The sequence below is a fragment of the Sphaeramia orbicularis genome, chromosome 16 (genome assembly GCF_902148855.1).
Source record: "Sphaeramia orbicularis chromosome 16, fSphaOr1.1, whole genome shotgun sequence".
NCBI classification, from domain to species: domain Eukaryota; kingdom Metazoa; phylum Chordata; class Actinopteri; order Kurtiformes; family Apogonidae; genus Sphaeramia; species Sphaeramia orbicularis.
Window position 1 is genome coordinate 32,252,502 of NC_043972.1, and position 21,243 is coordinate 32,273,744.

The 21,243-nt window shown below is 38.3% G+C and overlaps 1 protein-coding gene across 1 annotated transcript; it reads right to left on the minus strand.

The window, feature by feature from the left end:
• Positions 1 to 574: 574 nt before the first annotated feature.
• Positions 575 to 19,253, minus strand: ankrd28b (ankyrin repeat domain 28b). Its single transcript, XM_030158112.1, has 28 exons — positions 19,030 to 19,253; positions 14,450 to 14,533; positions 13,905 to 13,983; positions 13,243 to 13,313; positions 12,945 to 13,145; positions 11,677 to 11,764; positions 11,160 to 11,302; positions 10,737 to 10,949; positions 10,441 to 10,519; positions 10,208 to 10,322; positions 9,862 to 9,944; positions 9,598 to 9,661; positions 9,414 to 9,482; positions 9,177 to 9,317; positions 8,906 to 9,017; positions 8,783 to 8,809; positions 8,566 to 8,640; positions 8,274 to 8,475; positions 8,092 to 8,179; positions 7,887 to 8,004; positions 7,008 to 7,227; positions 6,618 to 6,705; positions 6,449 to 6,532; positions 3,752 to 3,897; positions 3,539 to 3,621; positions 2,929 to 3,011; positions 2,676 to 2,767; positions 575 to 2,158 (listed from the first exon to the last, which is right to left on the minus strand). Exons 1-28 carry the CDS (start codon positions 19,054 to 19,056, stop codon positions 1,875 to 1,877), a joined length of 3,159 nt encoding a protein of 1,052 aa, XP_030013972.1. The 5' UTR covers positions 19,057 to 19,253; the 3' UTR covers positions 575 to 1,874.
• Between the last annotated feature and the right edge of the window lie 1,990 nt (positions 19,254 to 21,243).

Genomic DNA, 21,243 nt, shown 5'->3' on the forward strand with positions numbered 1-21,243 from the left:
AAGAAATGAGTGCAAAAGTGTATGTGCAGCTCTGAAATAAGCTGCACCAAAATACTGAGACACATTTCTCAGCTTGTAGGACTTCCTCTTCATGATGATATGAAATATTATCGAGATAAAAATGTTCACTTCAGTTGATGATTATCAAAATAAATGACAAAACAATATTTATGACGTGCTTAAAGGCTGATTTTTTGTCTTCCTGATGAGAGCTGAAGAACCCAGTTACTTGTGGTTTAAAATGATTATTTATGGTCAGAATGTGAGCGTTAGAGGTAGAACTTAAACAATAAATATACATATATATATATAGTGATTAAAAAAAAAATCAACATTATGTAAAAGCAAACTCCAAACCATTTTGTAAGTGCTTCAGATGCCAATGTAAACAAAATTACAGGGTTGATAGAAGGCAAGTTATTACAATGTAAAATTATTTTTAAAAAAACAAACAAAAAAAACATGTCAGCATTATTAACAATGAAACATATGAATCGTGTCCTGTAATTTTGTCCACAGTGTATCTATCTGTTCATGAATTTGACAGGATTAAATCAACACTCCATTAGACATGTTCATTATTAAATTACTCATTTCTTTATTACTCATAAAATATACAGCAATCTCAGTACTGAAAGAATTCATTGGAGCTTTGAATTCACAGTCATTTCTATATACATGCTAGTTTCAACCCCCAAAAATCAAGGAAAAGAGAAAACCTTTTCCATTCTAATGAAGCTAGCAAATGTATTGTACATACTTCCAGTTAAAAGAATTTTCCAACAGACAAGATCTGGGAAGTTCTGAATCATGAAGGATTTGAGTGGTTTTCTTTTTGAAGTTAAAGCAAACAAAACCTGTCAACAAACATTGACTAATATAGGAGCAAAAATATCATTCAAACAGAAAAAAAAAAAACAAAACTCAAACGCTGTCCCATCATTGGTTTACAGTGCTTCTCCTCACATACCTCAGTATTCGATCAGTGCTTCTCACAAGTGTTTTGTTATTTACCGAGTGCGCATCACTGTAGTTTCACAGCTGCCTCTACAAACCCATATGTTCTCAGTAACTAATGAAGGCACAAAATGAACACATAAATAGGAACCAAAAGTACACAAATAATTTATTCTTGAAAGACTAAAGCAAAATGGACAGGTCAATTTACAAAGGTGAGTGTGATCAACTTAAAAATAACCTGGAGGACAGTTTTATTTTTTAATGATTCACGTCAGTAAATTTGAATTTTTTCTGGAGGACAAAGAGTTTAAGACATTAAGAAGGGTATATTAAAATCTTTCATCCCAAAAAATAAATGATTTTCCCCTTTTATGACTTACAGAAGTGAAGGACAAGTGCATTCTGATGGTTGTAGTGAGTGGATATCAACCTTCAAACCTCATAAGTATTTCAAAAAAAAGAAACCTGGCTCTTTCAACCCCCTGAACGGATCAACCCAAAGATTCTCAAACTCATTCACACAGTCAAATCTGGGTTAAAATGCATTCTTTTGGTCCCTGTCCGTTTATCTGTGCTACCGTCTCTGTTCGGCTCATTATTGCCTTCAAAAGGTTGCTGTCCGCCCACCAAGTACAATTTTTAGCACTCAGGGAGCCAGTGTTGGTAAAGCAGCAGCCGTTGAGTCCAGTATCGGCTGAAAGGACGCCCCGGTGCTGGATGAGGTCGGGATGAGTGTGGGCCAGCCTGCTGCACCTCCTCCCTCTCTTGTGCTCTCCTGGGTGGGGAAGGGGGGGACTCTTAAGGCTCCTGTGTGGGCTTATCTTTCTTCTGCCCTCCCAAGCTGGCGGTGGGTGATTTTTAAGACACAGTGTGTGTGTGTGTGTGTTTATGCATTTCTAGCTTCCTCCCATCCCTCAGTACGTCTCTGAATCAGAGTCGTTGAGCTCCTCGTCCTTGTAGAAGCCGTCGTGATGGCTGATGTTGTTGAAACTGCAGTACGAGCTGTGCTCACTGCGCAGCACTGGCAAGCTATCGAAGGTGACGCTCTTGGAGGGGCTAGTGGTGTAGTGATTAATGGCACTAAAAGGGAGGGTGGGTGCAGGGGTACAGGGGGACACAGGCATCATGGTGGCCAGGATGAGGGCTAGGCAGTCTGCCACATCTTTGTTGGGGGCACAAGCCAAGGCGGGGGTGTAACCTAAAACAGTGACAGAGCGCCATTGTTTTAGCCTGTAGCATCATATAACATTTATATAGTATCCCAAATAGGCTGTATTATTTTAGAGTCGCTTCAACATAATCTCTTGAAATGTTAAAAATGTATAAAGCATTGACAATTCAATATTTCAACAATTCTGGTTTTCACCTTAAATTGAAGAGTTCCTACCTGTAAGTGCCAATAAATAACTAAATAAATAATGTTTTTTGTTTCCTTGTTTAACTATTACTCATATTTGACATTAAACCTCTCAGATCAGGTTTTTTATGGGAGATCAATCCATTTATTTTATAGAATTCATTAACATACTAATAGGCATAATCGTAAAAATGTGAATATTGGGATCTGACAATCATGACCAAAAACATTCTATAACCCAATTTATTCCAGTAGGATTAAGGGCTGGGTCAATTATATCCGTTAGGCATATAGTTAAATCCAAAGATTATAAAAACGAATTGTATATAAAATAAGAAAAGCGTTATAGTTAATTTACCGTTTTCATCAACTGCAAGCACACTGGCTCCTTTTGCAAGCAGCTCTTGCACCACCACAGTCAGACCATTTCTTGCAGCAACGTGCAAAGGCCTAGCAAAAAAAATTAAAGATGGATGTACGCAAAGGCCAGTCAATATTTTACACCATTTCAACATTAGTAACTCAAACTCCCACAATGCTCTAACAAAAACTGCCAATTCATATACAGATGCTGCAAGAGACATGATACTAATGTAACAAGTGATACATACGTCTGTAAGGCGGAGTTAGTGGCGTTGATGAGGTTTCTGTCTGTAATCTTCTCTAATATCAACAAGGCACTGGTTTCATGTCCCTGTGGAAAACAAAAATACAGTATTTGTTTAAAAAAAAAAACAAAAAAAAAAAACACTACTCCCCCCGCCCATTCAGCCTTAATGAGAGAAGTAATGAAACATTTACAACTGGAAAAAATAAAATTTTCATTAAAAGGGAAATTAAATGCATTCCACTTAACATGGCAACCTTTCATTGATTATTTTAATAATGCAAATGTGTAAACAACTTAGGATTGGCGATATATGATGTCCTCAGTTTGGTTTTTGATGCTCATTGTTTACTGTTGTTTGTGTGCTTTTTGTTTTACTGCGTGTTCTCATTTTTCTTTGCATTGAGCACAATGATTGTATATGAACACGTCTTTGTTACTATATGAAAAAACTCAATACAGAGAATTAAAAAAAAAAAGAAAAAAAAGAAAAACACTAAATAACACACTATTGGTATTACATTTAGGTCATCGGTATTTGAACATATTCCTGCAAGTATCTGTTTTGTTACTGTTGTACAACTAAAGAAGAGACACCATCCGATGGTACACACCTTACTGCAGGCCAGATGAAGTGCCGTGTTCTTCACTGCATCCTGCAGAGTGAGGTCTGCTTTTGCACTGCTCACCAGCAGCTCTAAGATAACATTAGAAAGGTGGCAAACCAAGATCAACTCATAATTTAATCCAATACAACAACAGTACAAGATTAGGGTTGTACTGTGACATTTTCTGGCCTGGGGGTTAAAGGAGAGAGGTGTTCTTACCGACAGCATTGGTCTGGCCATTCTCAGCAGCCATCATTAGTGGGGTCTTCCCTGCAGCGTCGATGCCATTAACCTGAGCGTTGTGGCTCAGCAGCAGCTGGAGACACTCTACATGGTCAGTAAAGGCTGCTGCATGTAGAGGGGTCCTGCACAAGTAACAGCAAAACAAGACTTTTTTTTCTTCTCATCACAAACTTTTAAATTCAGTTTCTGTAGATGAGGTGTAATTAAAAAAAAAAAAAAAAAAAAAAACTCTCAAGACTACAATTATTGCTTCAACTGAAATGCACACTGTTACCCCTCCACAACAAAAGGATGCACAATTTGTCTGTGAAACAGCTTGGGTTTGGAAAATAACTGGTATCCATAATTGTTTATTCCCTTTTTAATGGCCAGTTATTACAGGGAGCCTTTAATCTGCCGCACACATAACTGCACCAACATGTACTGTAATACCACTTCTATGCTTCACTCTTAACTGTAGTCTGTATAGTCTCATACAACCAGTTCAATCTTCACACTCCACTAGATGTAGACAGGTCTAGCTCCATCCATTATCCTCCTTCAAATGTTTCACCACCTCGATGTTTTGGAACATTTGCATGAGAAAGCAATTTGTGGTATTAAAATGTCTAAATACCAACATTAAATTGTGGTTCTTTACTTTCAAAGTTGCTTTTTTAACTGTGAACATAGAGTTTATGTAACTTGCCAAAAAAAAAAACGCTTTAGACTCATCTAACAGAAAGATTTATTTCCTAGGACTGTTGTTGTCAAACTGCATGCCTTTTTTTAATGTTTTTCTTTCTCTAGTGGAGTCCTCCTGGGCCTCCTTCCATGGAGCTACTTTCACTCTAAAAGTGATGGATGTGTAAAGTGGAACTGACGTATCTTCATATTAAAGTTCAGTGTGTATGCCTTTGGTAGTTGCACTTTCTCTACCACTCACACTAGGGCATTAACAGAAAAGCCAGTTTGTAGATGTGTCGACATCTGTGGCGCAAGTTGACGTAACTTTGGAGAAGTCAACAAGTCATGCGTTAATTGTGATCTAAGAATATTACAGCAAGAGGGATTCATTAATTTACCCTTAATTTTCAGAGGCTGGTGAGTTTCGAATTTAATTAAATCTTTATTGCAAGCTGAAGTTGGTTTCTGAGTGGTGCCGGTTTGTGGTTCTGAAGGCTTTAATTTCCATTTATTTTACAAAGAAAACTGTCTTCTAAGTAATGTTCTGTGAACCATGCACGCAAGACCAGTATTGAATATTAATTTTGAAAGCCAGTGTGCTTTGATTATTCTGTTAATTTATTTCATTAATGTGCTCTTTTCTCAAACATGCTGTGGACCTGCATGCTGCTGCTGCTGCTGCTGTCTTAAGCTTTTGCCACTTTATGTTGTGTACTTAAATTTAAAAGAAAATTCAAGGTGTTAGCCTATATTTTGTTTGGTTGAAATGTCTGAGGACTGTTGATGCTCGTCTTGCCAGTTTTTTATTCTGCACTTTACTGTACATTGTTAATGTTACAGTGAACTTTAATACAAGTTGCTCATTGTTGAACAGATGTGTGTCTGTTGCTCCACTGTCAATGTGATGACATCAAACGACTTGTCGACTCGACTTCGACATTAACAGATAAGTCGATCTGAAAAAAACTGAAATCTGTAATACCCTTATTCACACTACCAACCACTGCTAAATCTGGGACCAGTTTTCCTACAAGAACCTACAAGAACTATCAAGAAGAATGATGATCTGGGCAAATGAGAACTTACACAGACATCAAACTAAATCAGTTTACAGAGGTCTTATGGACTGTCCACTAATGGGGGTCATTAAATTTAAACAGGTATTTTGCCCCTACATTAAAAAGAAAAATCTCTTCACACAATTTTACAAAATATCCTTGTTCACACTAGAACACAAAAACATCTAACACCCAATATGGTACGTTATAAATTCAAGTTACATTAAAAGTGTTGGTTTTGGTTGTTGAATTGTATCGTTTATATTATATAGATTTTACCTCAACACTGGTACATGTGTCTGTGCTGACCAGGATTTACTACAGGTAATACACTCATTTGATGTTTCAGGCATAAACATTTTCAGTTAAGCAAAGGAACATTTTCTCATCTCTTCGTTTTCTCTGTCTACACAAATAAACACAATCTGTAGTTATGTAAAACATATTCACTTTGTAAAGCCCTCAATTTTAGTGACCTTAAGCACTGTCATGGGAACGTCAAGCTGCCTGGAAGTGGACTCATAGTCACTGTCTTTACTGCACTTCTCTTGTTTTTTTTGATCATCTCAGTCAACATGGGCCAGTGCTTTCACCAAACAATAAATGGAGTGAAACAAAACACCAGAATGAAGAATCTGATGCAGTTAAACTGGTTGAATGAGGGATTATATCACTGTAGCCACTTGTGACTCACCTGTGTTTAACCTAATGAGCTGAAAGTGAATTACCTGCTGCTTCTAAAGTGATACTAATAATATTGTTCAAATTAAATAAGATAGGATTCAGTGTTATGTCTTTTTTTTGTTTTGGACTTTTGAAAACCAAAGAAATATATGGATATCAAAAGATATATTCATTTCACAACTTTCTGGCAGATATAGTGTGTTTCTGAAGGAAAAAAAAATGCTACAATCCCAACACATTTGGCTATAACTGTAACTGTATATACCTGTTTTTAGTATCTTTGGCATTGACAATCGCAGGGCCCAGAGTGTCTATCAGCATCTCAGCAGCACCTTCATTGTCATGTATCCTGTAAGGGTAAAAAAATATAATTATTTAATGAATTACAGGTCATTTTCTCACAAAATAAAACAGATGGCAGCACAGGGTCTTACACAGCACAGTGGAGGGGGCTGAATGTGTTGCCTACAGCCTTGTGAAAAACCTCTTGCTCCAGCAGGGCCTCCACACATGTATCGTGACCTGAATAGAAAATACAAATTAATTAAAAGAAAAAAAAGAAGTTATATTAAGATAATTAAGCACCTGGATGACATTTATCTTCATCAAAATAAATTTTTTCATAGCACAGACTATGAAAAACCTAAATGTGCATGCCTTTTCTACGTAACTTGTTTCGGTGCCTCTTTAAACAATGTAAGCAGCATGCCTGTATTTCAGAACACCTCCGTGAGCTACTAAATTGGATCAAAACGTCACAAGAATATTGCAATCCCACATCTATGAGCTGTTTTTAAGATCTCTTAAAACCCTAGTCTGTGTACCATTGTAGCAGGCCCAGTGCAGTGGGGTGTAGCCTTGGTTGTCTGTTAAGACAGGGAGTGTTTCCACTGATTGGGCAGCATGCAGCAGGCTTCCCAATACCCCAAAGTGTCCACATGCTGCTGCCAGGTGGATCGGTGTGCGTCCTTTACAGTCCCGCACCAGGAAGTTGGCGCTGTGCTGAAGCAAGGCCTCCACACATTCCTCGTGGCCAGTCACTGCCTGGAGTCCAGAAAAAAAGAGAAATAAGTGGTGCTATGCACAACAAATCCTGCCCCTCACACGTATTGCAGCTTATTTTGGTATCCAGCTGATGTCATCATGTCTATGCATGTGGCGATGTCAGCATATCAATGGCCACTTTATATGTGCCAAGTCTGAAGTAAAGTGAAACAAAATTTATGTTTTTATAGACATGTGAAATTTTGCCCATTATAAGTAACAGGGAGGAAAAAAGATTTTAAAAATTCATAAAAATTTGAACTTTGACCTACTTTCCCCAAGATGTAATCACATCTATTCTGGGTCACTGGCAATCTATAAACTCAGTTTGGTATGAATTCAACCAATAGTTCTGCTGCTAGAGTGTTAACAAAGAAAGAAACAAACAAACAAACAAATAAACCAAACCAAATACAACACCACTTGCCTCACCTTGGAGGGCGGGATAATTATTCCAACAAATTTCAGATTTTATCAGATCTGACCCCTGTATCAGTACCAGGGAGTTTATTCCTTCCACATAAAAGAAGCCTGTATGCAAGTGATTATAGGTAAAGTTGCAATGTCAAAATATGAGCAATTACACAGTGTATGATAACTAACAATGACCTACAACAACCCGTCTGTGTGAGATAATGCATTAATGGTAATATGCTTACTCCTCTATGCAGGGCCGTCCTGCCCCATTTGTCTTTGGCTTCGACACTGGCTCCCTTGTTAAGAAGAGAGTAAACACTATCTGTGTGTCCACTGAGAACAGACAGCATCAGAGGGGTCCTAAAAGAAAAATCACACACATAGCATCAGCAAAAGCAGTAATGTAACTGACCATAACTTAAACAAATCCACTTAAATTTTTCTTACTGTCCATTCCCATCTTGAATGTCTACTGCGCTTTGAAGATCAGCGTTTCCAATCAGCAAACGCAAACATTCTGAGTGACCGTTTGTAGCTGTGGGAAGTAAATCAGCAAATGCTTCATAATTATTTTGTGAATTTGTCATGTGATCACACTTAAAGTGCACCACCAACTCCAGTACCCATACCTGCAGCATGAATGGGGGTTCGTTTCAAGGTGAAGTCTTTGACCAGGATGGAGGCTCCCTGGTTGATGAGAACATCCACACACTCGACATGACCCTTAAAGGCCGCCAGGTCCAGGGGTGTTCGCCCTTGGCCGTTTCTCACATCCAGATCCAGCAGAGATTGGACTAGTACCTCCATTGCATGATGGTGACCGTGGTATGCCTGAAGGATTAAATCACCAGTAATGATGATCAAATTAACACATACAAGGATAAAAATAAGTGGGATGATAAAGTGCTGCATACTACTCACAGCGAGGTGCAGGGGGCTGACGGGGGCTCGAACATCTGAGTCATTCAAGATGTCTGTCCCTGAGGTTTCCATTAGCTGAACAAACAAAATACACCACTTAGAATCTCAAGATATAATTACTTGCGTCCCCTCTGTAGCTCTTCTATGGAACTACACTGTACATTGTATACTTTATACACAAAAAACATGCTCTGGGGACAGTACAAATTCAACTCACCACATCTAGAGGTGTTTCACTTGCAATCTGGAGGTAAAAAGCAGAAGTGGCAATAGATTAAACATTGTAACAATATTAAAAAGGTAACAGATGATTAAATTTTATACAAGCTATAATTCTGACCAGCTCCAGACAGAGGCGATGTCCATATGCCGAGGCATAGTGCACCGCATTGTAGCCCTGATTGTCCCGAATCCCTGGATTTGCATCATTTCTCAGTAAATATTCCAGGCACCTGCACACACAACAGAGATGCTGTAGTCAAGGAAACAAGATCTTCTTTCAAGTCTCAAACTATTAGTCAGCATGACCAAAGATGCAAGTTAGCTTTTACACCACACAAACCCACACAGAAAACATTTCCTTAATGAAAAGGAATCAAAGCATCACTGACTTTCCATCTGTGTCCGAGGCGGCGGCGTAATGGAGTGGAGTGCAGCCCCGCTCGTCTAGGTCATTGACGCTGGCCCCAGAGCCTACCAGAGCAAACAGGCACTGGTAGTTACAGTTGGCAGCAGCATAGTGCAGAGGGGTCCTAGAAAAGCAAACAGACCACAGTCCACGTTTCAAATCTGACTGTGAACCTGAGAACACAAAGTCTGGATTTGATTCACCATTATGTGCTACAAACCTGCCAAAACTGTCTTTTCGGTTGAAGTCCGCCCCCGTGTTGAGGAGAAGATTGAGACATTCCAGGTTTCTAAAAGGTTAGAGAAATTTCAAGAGGATACAGTGAGGAATAGAATGATATGGTTACTGATGACTAGTATTTAAGAATAATAAAAGAACATGGTATTCTGCTGTTCTACACTCACCCTCCAGCAGCTGCAGCATGTAAACAGGTCCTTCCAAAGTCATCAGGAGTATCAATATCGAAACCTGAACCAAAGTAAAAGATTATCAGCAATATGCATGGCTATATACACTGTGGACTGCTTTACAACAGGAATGTTATGACAAATAATTCTGAATATCATAGTGACACACTTTGTGAATAATGTTGTATATTAAAATGCAATACATGAACAATTCAACCATGAGATTGATGTTATTTTGTGCAGTATACAAGATTTGCTCACCTGATGATAGGAGCTTTCGGCAACAGTCTGAGAATCCACTTAGAGCCGCCAAATGCAGCGGGAACATACCATGGATACCTCGTCTGAACACAATAACATGAATTTGTGTCACCCACATTCTGACCATCCACATATTTTTATTTTCTTAAGCCTCTTTTCTTTTGTACTTTTAAAGTGTTTGTTTGTAAAGGTCTAAGGATAGAGGATTTTGTCAATTTTACAGCTTATTACAGTCTACAGATGTTAATTAATATTATTAAAAAAGAAGCATGAAAATATCATGTTTCCATCAGCATTAAGTTGAAACTGTTGCTGATAAACGACAGACAGGAACAGTTTGACTTACTTAGCTGTGTCAGCTCTGTTGGTGATGAGTGTGTTAATCAGGAGCTCGTGTCCGTATCGAGCTGCAATGTGCAGTGGTGTATTTCCATTTTTATCTTCACAGTCAATCTCAGCGCCTTTAGAGAGAAAAAAAAAAAACAAAGTTAGCACTTAGGCAGCATTACACTAAGCAGCAGTTTTACTTTTACTGTTTACGGACAAAGTCAACAAGGCCCAATTTTCAGGGGAGCTCACCATTCTCAATGATTGCTTGAGACCTAGAAAACCTCCCGTGAATGGCCGTCATGTGGAGTGGAGTTTTACCATCTTTGCTCTGGGAAAATAAAAGACAAGATCATGTCATAATGCAACTTACACATGCATGAAACAAAAATGTCCAACAAAAAATAAGTTGGTATCTGACAAAGAACTTTAAAATACATTTAACTTCTGAAACACAAATATTCAATGCTCTAATAGTAATATTTTTTAATAGACACATACTTGAATCTTATCATTATAAAATGTACAAAGAAACATGTTTTACTCACCTTGATATTGACATCAGCTCCATTGCACACTAAGAGCTCCAGACAGAGCGCCCCATGGCGTGAGGCAGCGGTAAAATGGAGCGGTGCGAAGCCCTTCTCGTTCACCTGGTTGACGTTTGCTCCACATTCGATCAGCTCATTCACCACCACGTCCTGACCGTTGTAGCAGGCCACGTGAAGGGGTGTGTTGCCATAAGCATTAGGCTCATTGATCTAAAATGCAGGAGAAATGGAAGGTACTTATGACTCTACCCTTTTCAGACCAGGTTCTATTATATTAGTCTTTGATACATCTCATCTTGCACTTCAATAGCACACAGTATGGGAACCTGTTAATTCATTTCTCTAAAACATGTGAAGCACCAGAGAACAGGCCTAAGTAGAGTCTACAGTAAAAGGACTGTGAATGTAGGAGGAACTCACATCCACCCCCAGATCCAGGAGGTATTTGACAACGCTGATCATTCCACTGGAGGCTGCTGCATGTAGAGGAGTGTAAGATTTCTTATCCTTACAGGCCACCTCAGCTCCATGAGATGCCAGCAGCTTCACAACTTCTATGTGTCCTAAAGACAAAAAGAAATTTTTTTTACAAGGTGCTTTCAAAATGTCAAATATTTAATTTAGTAATTTTTTGGCTTTTGTTCAGCGAGTTAAAATGATTTTTAATTAATGCTCATAGTGATACGAACACATTTCAAATGATTGATCCTAGTACAATTTGCTTACTGAGGTCATTATTAAATGAGCAGCTGTCATTGTACTTAACTTGCTATTCTAAATGCAAAAGCATAAAATGGAGCCTTCCACAAAACTGACAGGCAGTTAAAAGACAAGAGGCAAAATGGGAATTCTGCTCTGAAAACTGCAGGATGAGGAACTCCTGAAGCTGCCAGGACATTAATCTAATGAAATGAAATCTGCATGATTGGTTTATTACCCATGTAGGCTGCCCAGTGGATTGCACGACGGTCCTTTTTGTCAAAGGCATTGATATTTGCTCCTCTGGAGAGCAGGAGCCTCACCATCTAAAAAAAGAGGGGAAAAAAGAAAAAAGCATTTTGGAAAGATGCCAGAAACCAAACAGAAAACCACTGGGTATATATGTATGTTGGGACAGCAGATGTTTAGCATCCAAGTGCATAAACAGAGCCAATGCAACAGCCTATGTACAAGTTCAAATGGCTTTGGCCATGTGACATCACAGTATTTAAGAACCATTTACATGAAAGCAGCTACGAGCAGAGACATTACTACCAGTTTACGTGAACTGGTGACTACATTTTATGACTGGCAGCCAGCAGTGACATTCAAAAAGTTAGCATTCGTGCGGGGAAAAAAAGACAATCATCTACATTGCAGCTTAGTTACATGTCTATTCTCTTTTCAATAATTTCCCCCTGTGATTAATAAAGTATTCTGATTCTAAAATATATTGACGGTTTTGGCTGCAGTGTGCGACTACCACGCATAAAAATAAATGACTAACTAATTTGATGATAAAAGAATATACATTTCATTGTATACAATGCCAAAAAAAATTGTAATAAATAAATGCAAAATAATCATGGGTGAAACAGCCAATGTTAAACAACCTTTCTATCATTTTCAATACTAACCCTTTGTTTCTCTTACTAATGCATGAGCATATGGAGCTAAGTATGTATATTAATGATGTGTCATGGTTCTGATGTTGCACAGCTGCAACAAAAGGCAGTCAACAGACCTATATGTGGATGTGGAAATTTTTCACTCTACACTAAATCCTTTTGTTCAGCTGTTCCGCATTGCAAACTGTACATACAATGCCCATTGTGTTTACATATTTATGAGGCAAACAGGCATACTTCCTTTCAGTAAGATCAAGAGCTTCAACAACCGTGTAAAGACCACAATTAAGCCTGGCTAGTTGATCTGAAAACTGTGTGGAACAGATTCTCTGGAGAGAATCACCTCTATGTACTGTCTATAAAAAATTCAATACAAGTATCCTAAGTTCTAAAACACAACACGAACAAGGCTGTGTGTGCATGTACAGAATCAGCATCAATGCAGGTACCTATTACAGAAATCAATATTTGATGTTAAGTATTTTTTTTGCATTAAGGTAAAACTAAATCAATACTAAATGGACTAAAGCTCTTCCTCGTGATAATAACTAGACTATAGGTCAAAGCTGAATCAAATGGTACATTTTTTTAATGTTACCTCTAGGTGACCGCTGAAGGCTGCATGATGCAGTGCAGTCCGCCCTGCTCTATCTGACACATTCACATTACTGAGCAGTGGGACAAGTGCTTCGGCACATCGGACAGCCTTATTGGCTGCAGCAATGTGAAGTGGGGTCTGCCAGTTCTTGTCTCGGGCATTTACGTCTGCAGAGTGTTTCAGCAATACCTGGACTGCCTCCTGCAAGATGACAGATAAGTTAAGAGTAGTTCACCATTTAGATATTTAAAACAGTGCATGTTTTTATAGAGAACCAGAGAATCATTCAAACACTTACCTCACTGCAGGAGGCCACTGCTCGGTGCAGAGGAGTGAGCCACTTGTTGTCTTTGGCATTTACTCTGGCACCTACAAAGTCAGAGAACACAGACTGTCAGAGTGTTTAAGGTCATGCTGTTTATGAGATCAAGTGCAACATTTCTAACAGAATGAATAATGTCTTTTTGACAGTTATAAAACAGTTCACTCATATCCCCATATGAGTAAATATAAGAAAAAACAGATGTAGACATGCATTCCAAATGCTGGCTTGGCAAAGTATATGTCATTAAAGATCATGTTTCAAGATTTGGGATGACATGACTCACATTAGTGTTCTTTCACAACTCAAGTCAAGTTTCCCCGATAAGCTTTCCTGATACCTGCTCAATATCAATCATTTATATATTACCACCACCAGTGTGTGAATGTGGAGTGAATGAATAATGGATCCAATGTAAGTGCTTTGAGTACGAAAAATAGAAATGTGCTATATAAATTTAATCCATTATTATTATCATAATGTTGGTACATTACATTTAAAGTACTTCACTTTGATACGCTTAATACAGTTTGCCTTGAAATGCAGCTGGAGGACATGTGAAATACCATGTCCAGGGTGAAAAGAATTCAAAGTACTGACTTTTATCAGCTCCAACCCTCCTCTTGAGGGAAAATTACCTGAAAGAATCAGCAGCTCTATAATTTCGGCATCTCCAAGGTAAGCAGCAGCATGCAATGGAGTTCGCTTCTCGTTATCCTGTTACAATTGAGGAGAGAAATAAAAATAGCTGACTTATTCTATCTTACAACATTGTATCTCTTTGACTTTTTTCCTGTTTGTTGTCAGCACATTGGCAGAAAAATGGAAGTAAAGGAAATACATCAAAATTGGGGGTAAAAACAAATTCAGTAGCTACCATTAAAACATATGCAAGTACAAACCGGCCTTATTTTTGAAACAAACACCCCTACCCTGGCAGTAAACAGTGAGGAATGCAATAAAATAAGCAGAGCCAGATCATGCAGGGGGAACAGGGAAATCTTGGCCATGTGCTGTTTTGCACTCAACTATTAAACGAAAAGATTTGTGTGAAGCTTTTCAAGGATAATTATACACCAGAGGTTTTATTTTCAGTGCTGCTGGAGGTGGACTGATTTTTTATTTTTTATATAAAAGAATATGTGGAAACAGATGCAACGATTAGGGGGACTGTTGGGATTACCTGTGCATTCACATCCTCTTTTTTGAATATCAGCGAGCGTACTTCATCTGGGTCCACATTGAATATAGCTTTCAGCAAAGCAGGCTGTGAAAGAAAGAAAAATATCACAGTCAAGTTAAGTTTGTACAGGTTTTTGTGCATTAGCAGTGATCTATCACTATAACGGCCAGCACAAATGCCCTATTAACAAAATTGAGAAAAAAATATAACCATTTAGACCTCAGAGAATGTAGATATTTCAGGATCCTCATCTTCAAGAACCACGATACACACACGATTCATCTGCTCAGGTATTACGCAATAATATTTCTGCTTAAATTCAGACTTAAAAGTCTACTAATGGGCACACGGAAAGATTAAAAAGGTCATGGCTTGGAAGAAAAAAAAGCTACATAATAAAGCAGGTTGATTAAGACATTCGAATGGGATTTGTAGCAGAATGATGACTCCACATAACAGAGGATGATGGAGGCATGCTGTCTGGATTTACACTGACAATGCTGAACAGCCAGTTTCCAATTCTGGCTTTTGTTTACAGTTTGTTGACAGGCCAAAAAAATATATCCATCCCATGGCACAGAGAGAAATATCACAATCCAGTTGTGTGCTCCAAACAAATGATGTGCTGAGAGGTCTGAAACTGGGTAAAGCAGGTCCTGAAGAACATCGCCAGGATTATTTTTAAGAATGCTGTCCATCCTCAGTTGATCTAAAGTTTTTAAAACATCTCCATCTTCAACAGTAGGCAAAGGATGAAAAAAAAAAAAAATCATCTGGTTCAACACATCCAGAATGACTAACAGATGGCTAAAAATTTGGAATCAAGCATACTTTCTGACCTAAACTTTAGGAAAAACTCCCAAACTCCTTCACCAAGAGTGTCTGATTGTTATGACCTGAGCCATTCCTACACCAGCTTCTTAAAGTGTAATAAAGTGGCTCCACCCCTCTGAGCAGTGCTGACATAAAACTGCTACTGGTCACAGAAAATATATAGATTCCTGTCACCTTAGAGCAGTGTATGACTTTTATCACAATTTTTTTTTTTTTTTTTCATTTGTAAAACCAAGTGATAGCCTAATTATCATTAATCCATTAGTCTTTCCGTGCTTACGCACCTGAATCACTTCCTTCACGCTGAACAGCTTCGAAGATGACTCCATCATAAACACAGTCCACTTGTTGAAATGTCACTTGGGCCTTTTTGGAAATTTTGTCACTAAGTGCACTGTGGGAATGGGAATTCCACGCGGGAACAATTTCGCTTTCTCTTTGTGAGTGCTGAACCCAAATGTCGCCTTTACCTCCATCCACCGATTATACTAATTTTTTAAAACAACTCTGGTGGACTGGATAAATTTGTTATGTAAACAAGCGGGCTATGTCTATGATAGAGTCATCTTTGAAGTTGTTCACCGTGAGGGAAGTGATTCAGGTGCATAAGCACATAAAGACTACTGGATTAATGATAATTAGGCTATCACTTGGTTTTACAAATTCGAAAAAGAAATTGTGATGAAAGTCTTATGCTGCTTTAAAAAAATTAAAAATAAAAGATCTAAAACTACTATAAACTACTAGTAAACTACTGTAAAAATTAAGTAGCTTTCAATAATAATATAACCAAAGACACCTGCCTATTATCATCACTTGCATGAAGTATATCTGTTTTGCATCTTTATGAGTCAGTTTAAATCATTTCTCAAATGTGAAGCCATGAACAGTGTGTTGAAGTGTGCAAGGCTTGGTTGGACTGTGCTATATCATGCTGGCCAGCCATGCAGCACTCCACTATCTGATCCAGCATAACACCAGCAGATCGCCTCTGATCAGGCAGTTTTCCACTGCCTGTGAGAGCTGGCATGGGAAGCATTAAGGGTAGGGGATCCCATTCCAAGGCTGCAACTAGTTACCCATGAAAGAGCCAGATGGAACATTCCTGACTACACAAACACCTAACCCTCCCCCAACTTTTGTAAAAAAAAAAAAACAAAAAAAAAAAAAAACTGTTTAGTCATTAATTTGGAAAACCAGTTACTAACGTTTCCAAGCAATGATTGTGAAATTTAGTTACATAAAGGAATTACAGTTCCAGGTGGAATGCAATGTATCATCTTTGTTTCCTCTGTGAGAAATCTTAGGTCATAAAAAAACTGTGATTTCAACTTTAAAAGATAATGTTAAGACATTATTCATAATGTGTCATGGACTGTGAAGACTTGGAGGCTTTTGAAATCATATGCTGTGATGTTTGTCTGGCTTAAAAGCATGCTTTACTGGGACTTCAGTGGCACATACCTGACTGAAATACAGTCTGAAGCAAAACAGCCAAAAATAAACACAAAAACAGCAAGATGAGGTAAGTGCATGTAAAGGTAAAAAAAAATAGTGTCCAAAGTTATAATAGCGTCAGCCCATCTCGCGCACTACAATCATTCCCATGAGATACATTTTTTCTGGCTTACAGTCACAATGATGTAGTATACATCCTTCATTAACCCATTGGGCTGGGCTGCCCAGCTTGCTAATTAACTAATGTGCAGCCATGTAGGTTATAAAATTTCATGACCACAATACATTTACTTTGCATGCATTGTGTCATCTACAGATCATATTCAAGTATCCACCCATGTTAAGTTGAATCTAGCTTTCATCCTTTGCTATCAGAAATGTTTGGTATTGTGTGTGGCATATTGTGTGTGTCATTTCATATACAACACAAAAATTCTTTTTTCTGCTCCTGGTCTTAAAGGCTTCAACAAATTCTACATTCCACACTCCAAATGTACATGGGTAAGACTATTCCCTTTAAAGGAGTCTAAAAATAAGGGGACAAGATAACTTATGCCCTTATATAAATTTTGATCTCATGACATGTTTCAGTGGGTGGATCGATACTTATTAAGTATTCATGCAAAGCAAGATAAGAACGCTTATTACTGAACATAGTACCTTACAGTTACCATCTAAAACATAAGACAACGACACCCATTCTTTTATTTGAAATTGCCCGTGAATATCCGTAGGGCACAATGGAGGGTAAGGTTACTGGGGATACATTCAGGCCAACAAGAAGGCATTTGTGTCCCTTGCACAGATTCATTTAAATCATTTCTGTGCAGACACCAAAAAAAGAAAAAGGGAGGACAAATCTGCAATTTGTTGTTTTCAGTTTTCCAGTCTTGAACGCCTGCTGTAGGAGATTTTCTATGCTTCTCTAGCTGCACGATTGTGCACTTCCTCTCCTCATACAAGCCAGCCTAGTTAATACCATCACCATGGAGACAGCTCTTTGGCAACTCAACTGGCTCACAGGAGCCCAGGCACACGATCATTCAAGCACGCACACAATAAAAGACACATGCACTTACATATGTTACAAGAATAGCAGGCATGTGCAAAACACAAGCCTTAAATGATAACAGAAGCTATTCTTGTTTCCACAAGTAGGTGGCAAGTGGTAAATATTGTTAGAGGACACACTACCTCATACTCTCACATTGCAAGTACCCTTGCAAATTTATCAACCATTACTAAGTATGGTTTGTCTGCATATACAATATGCCTTATGCTTTGAGGGAACTCATCCAAAACGTCATATAAAATATATCACGTTAATATTTGAAGGAGGGGAATAAAGCAAGAGAATGGTAATAAAGGGCATAACTTAAACGTGGCACTACTGTAAATAAAATAAAAACATAAAAACAAGTTAAGCAACAATTAGGGTGCAAAGCCTTTGACATCGAACAATGTCAGTCAGATGTAACATTTACAGGTGTATTGACTAATTCATGTCAGTGTTACTGCTGCTGCTGTTATAGCATATCTCCCTACTGTGGTAGTTAACATTTCCATATAAAAGCTCACAGCTGAAGTAGCTATCATTAACCTATAAAAGCTCACAGCTGAGATACCTAAAATTCAGATATAAAAGCTCACAGCTGAGGTAGTTAACGGTGACATATAAAAAGCTCATAGGTGAGGTAGCTAACATTAACATATGAAAGCGCACAGCTGTAGAAGCTAACATCACATTTAGCTTATGACAGAGACCTTCAGTTGTCACAGCACAGTAACGTCACACTCAACAGATCGCTTTATGGTTGTGATGGTTATCATCTCATCTCACACAAAATCTCAGAGATAACTGATTATTATCACAAACGATCACCCACAGGTGGCATGTACAACAGCTTTGTACGGTTTTGTCACAACTTAATAGCTCGTAGCGGCGTTATAGGTAGGCTCTGGCTAGTTGCTGGAGATAAACACAGCAACATTAGCTGATAGAACTCTTCAACCCCTTGAGCATGCGTCTCATTTAAAAGGTTTCCTCTTGTTGTCGGGGAAAAACTTAAATTTATATGTGATTCGCCCCACAGTATTCCACCAATTTTACGTCTCATTGATGACAGTTCAGTCTATGGCCTCTCAAACATTTGATGCAATGCTTCCGTTTCACAAAATAGCTTGAAAGACTCGAATTACATTACGCTGGCGATCCTGTAATAGTTAGCAACGTTAGCAAGCGAACATTAGCATAAACTTAGATCAGCTTTGATACAATGACCACTTACCTGGTCTCGGATTTTGAGAACCACCATATTTCTGAGAATTTAACTGTTCTCATACAGATTCATAAAGGGGTATTTGTCTCCTTCCGAAAAGCAGCTTTTGATCTGGGTAGCTGCTGATCTGCTGAAGGCCTAGCGTGACGCTAGCTTAGCTATCTTGCTAGCTTCCTAACCTGATGGCATGAAAGCGAGGAGCAGCGGAAACTCCATAACATTGCCGCCACCATACTTTACCTCAGTAAGAGACGGAACTCTATTGGTCGAATGCGCTTAAAGGTCCAGTAACAGCTTTATTGGTTGGTTCTTTTTCCCAGCATCGTTTTGTGACAGACGCATCGTGTTAAATATTGCATCGCTGACTACGCATCGTGTCATAATTAATGTAGATATTATTTACAAACGATTTCAGATATGTATCCGGTTTGAAACTGATACCGTAACTTTATAGCGGAGTTACAGCATTTTTAAAGTGTTGTTCACTTAGCTTTGGTAGCAATTGCTTATTCCTATTTATGAGTCATCTTTAATCTGCAGAAAAGGGACAACCACAATGACCTCAGGGCAAAGTAGGGCCACGGGAAAGTAATTTGAAGTACCTGTACGATCTCAGTTCTGTTTAAGTAGTAGAAATATCATCTAGTTTATGTAGCATTTTAACACCAAAACACTAAATTACAAAGTGCTCCAACATACAAGCCAAGGCATTCAATCACAAATCTTCGAAAGGAAACCGATGTAAACAGTTTGGCTTGGAAATGGTACTTGGAAGTAAAAATCACTGATGCAGCCGATTACATTTTTATTTTATTTTTTTTAATAAACGCATTTAGGATAAACCAGACATTACAGAATGAAAATGCCATTTTCCATTTAAAACAATAGGCGTATAACACGTCAATAAATACGCATTTCAGAGAAAAGGCAGCTTTTCCAAACTTAACAGCGTGTAGGATTCTTTTGGATTCCACTGAATTTGCAGTTTGGTGGCTTTTCTACGGCGATTATCAGACCCACTGATTTAACTCAAAAACGTGGTAGAATATTGCCATCTAGTGTTTTTTTCGTTCAACTACAAGCGGTGTTTCAGAATTTTTAATATTTACGTTTCTTAATAAAATAAGAAATAAAAAGTTTAATGCTTCAACACTGACTTTGAGACATGATATATTGTATATATTAAAAATCTTGCAATTAATAAATCTTAGTTCTATTATTTAGTAGCATATACATTTCAGACAATTGTTAAAACTGTGTTTCCATAAAATAATTTAGTTTCTCACATTAACATTGATGAAAGTATAGTTGTTTTTGAATGTATAAATCTTTTATGATTGTCACTGTCACAGCTGAGTAATTTCCGCTGTATGTTGAAAATTCCACAAACAGGACTGTGAGGGATATGTTATGGAAAAGTGCCAGCAGGCTTGGCCACAAAACTGTTCATGATGTACTCAGTGATTCTGTTTTTGTGACAGACACCAACTCAGTACATTCCAGCATTCACATAAACTGAGGAGTGTGACAATAAATGCTTCTCTAGATTGCTAGTGGGGATAAAAAGGGTTACAAGAGCACAAGTACTGCATTCATTTCATATTGTGGTGAGTTATTAGATTTTTGCTTAGATAAATACATGATCAGCGTGTGACTATTTAAGTGAGTCAGTGTCCTGAACTGCTATCTGTCCAAACCTGTCATACAGGGCACGGAGGTGACTCACAAGGATCATCTGTACCATTAGTGAATGTAAAAGTAGTACTGTTGTGAAGTGGTACTGTTGTTTTTTGAAGGAGGGAGGTAGGGATCTTGTGAAAGAATGTGGGTTATGCTCACCAGGCAACTTTCCAGGCTAGTCTCACATTTCAAGGCATTGGATACAAAGAGAGGGGAGAGGGAAAAGGTTGTGGAAGCTATGCTGATGATTTTGGGTGTAGGTTGTTCGCCGTTGCTGGGGGTAATCCCGCTGGATCTGTCCCTAAGCCTCTTGAAGGCTACAGTAACCTCAGCAGAAATAATTTCTCACTGGGGAGGCTGTGTTAGACTGGGGTTCCCACAAATTAAATTAAGATGAGGAAAAGTTAGGACAAAGCAGTGAATGCATAAATGGAGAAAGCAGATGCCTGCACACATACCTCCTCATTCTCCACCCCTCTCTAAACCTGCACCCTGACCCTGTGTTTACACCCATCTTGTTTATAGGACTGTCCCTCTTTTGCT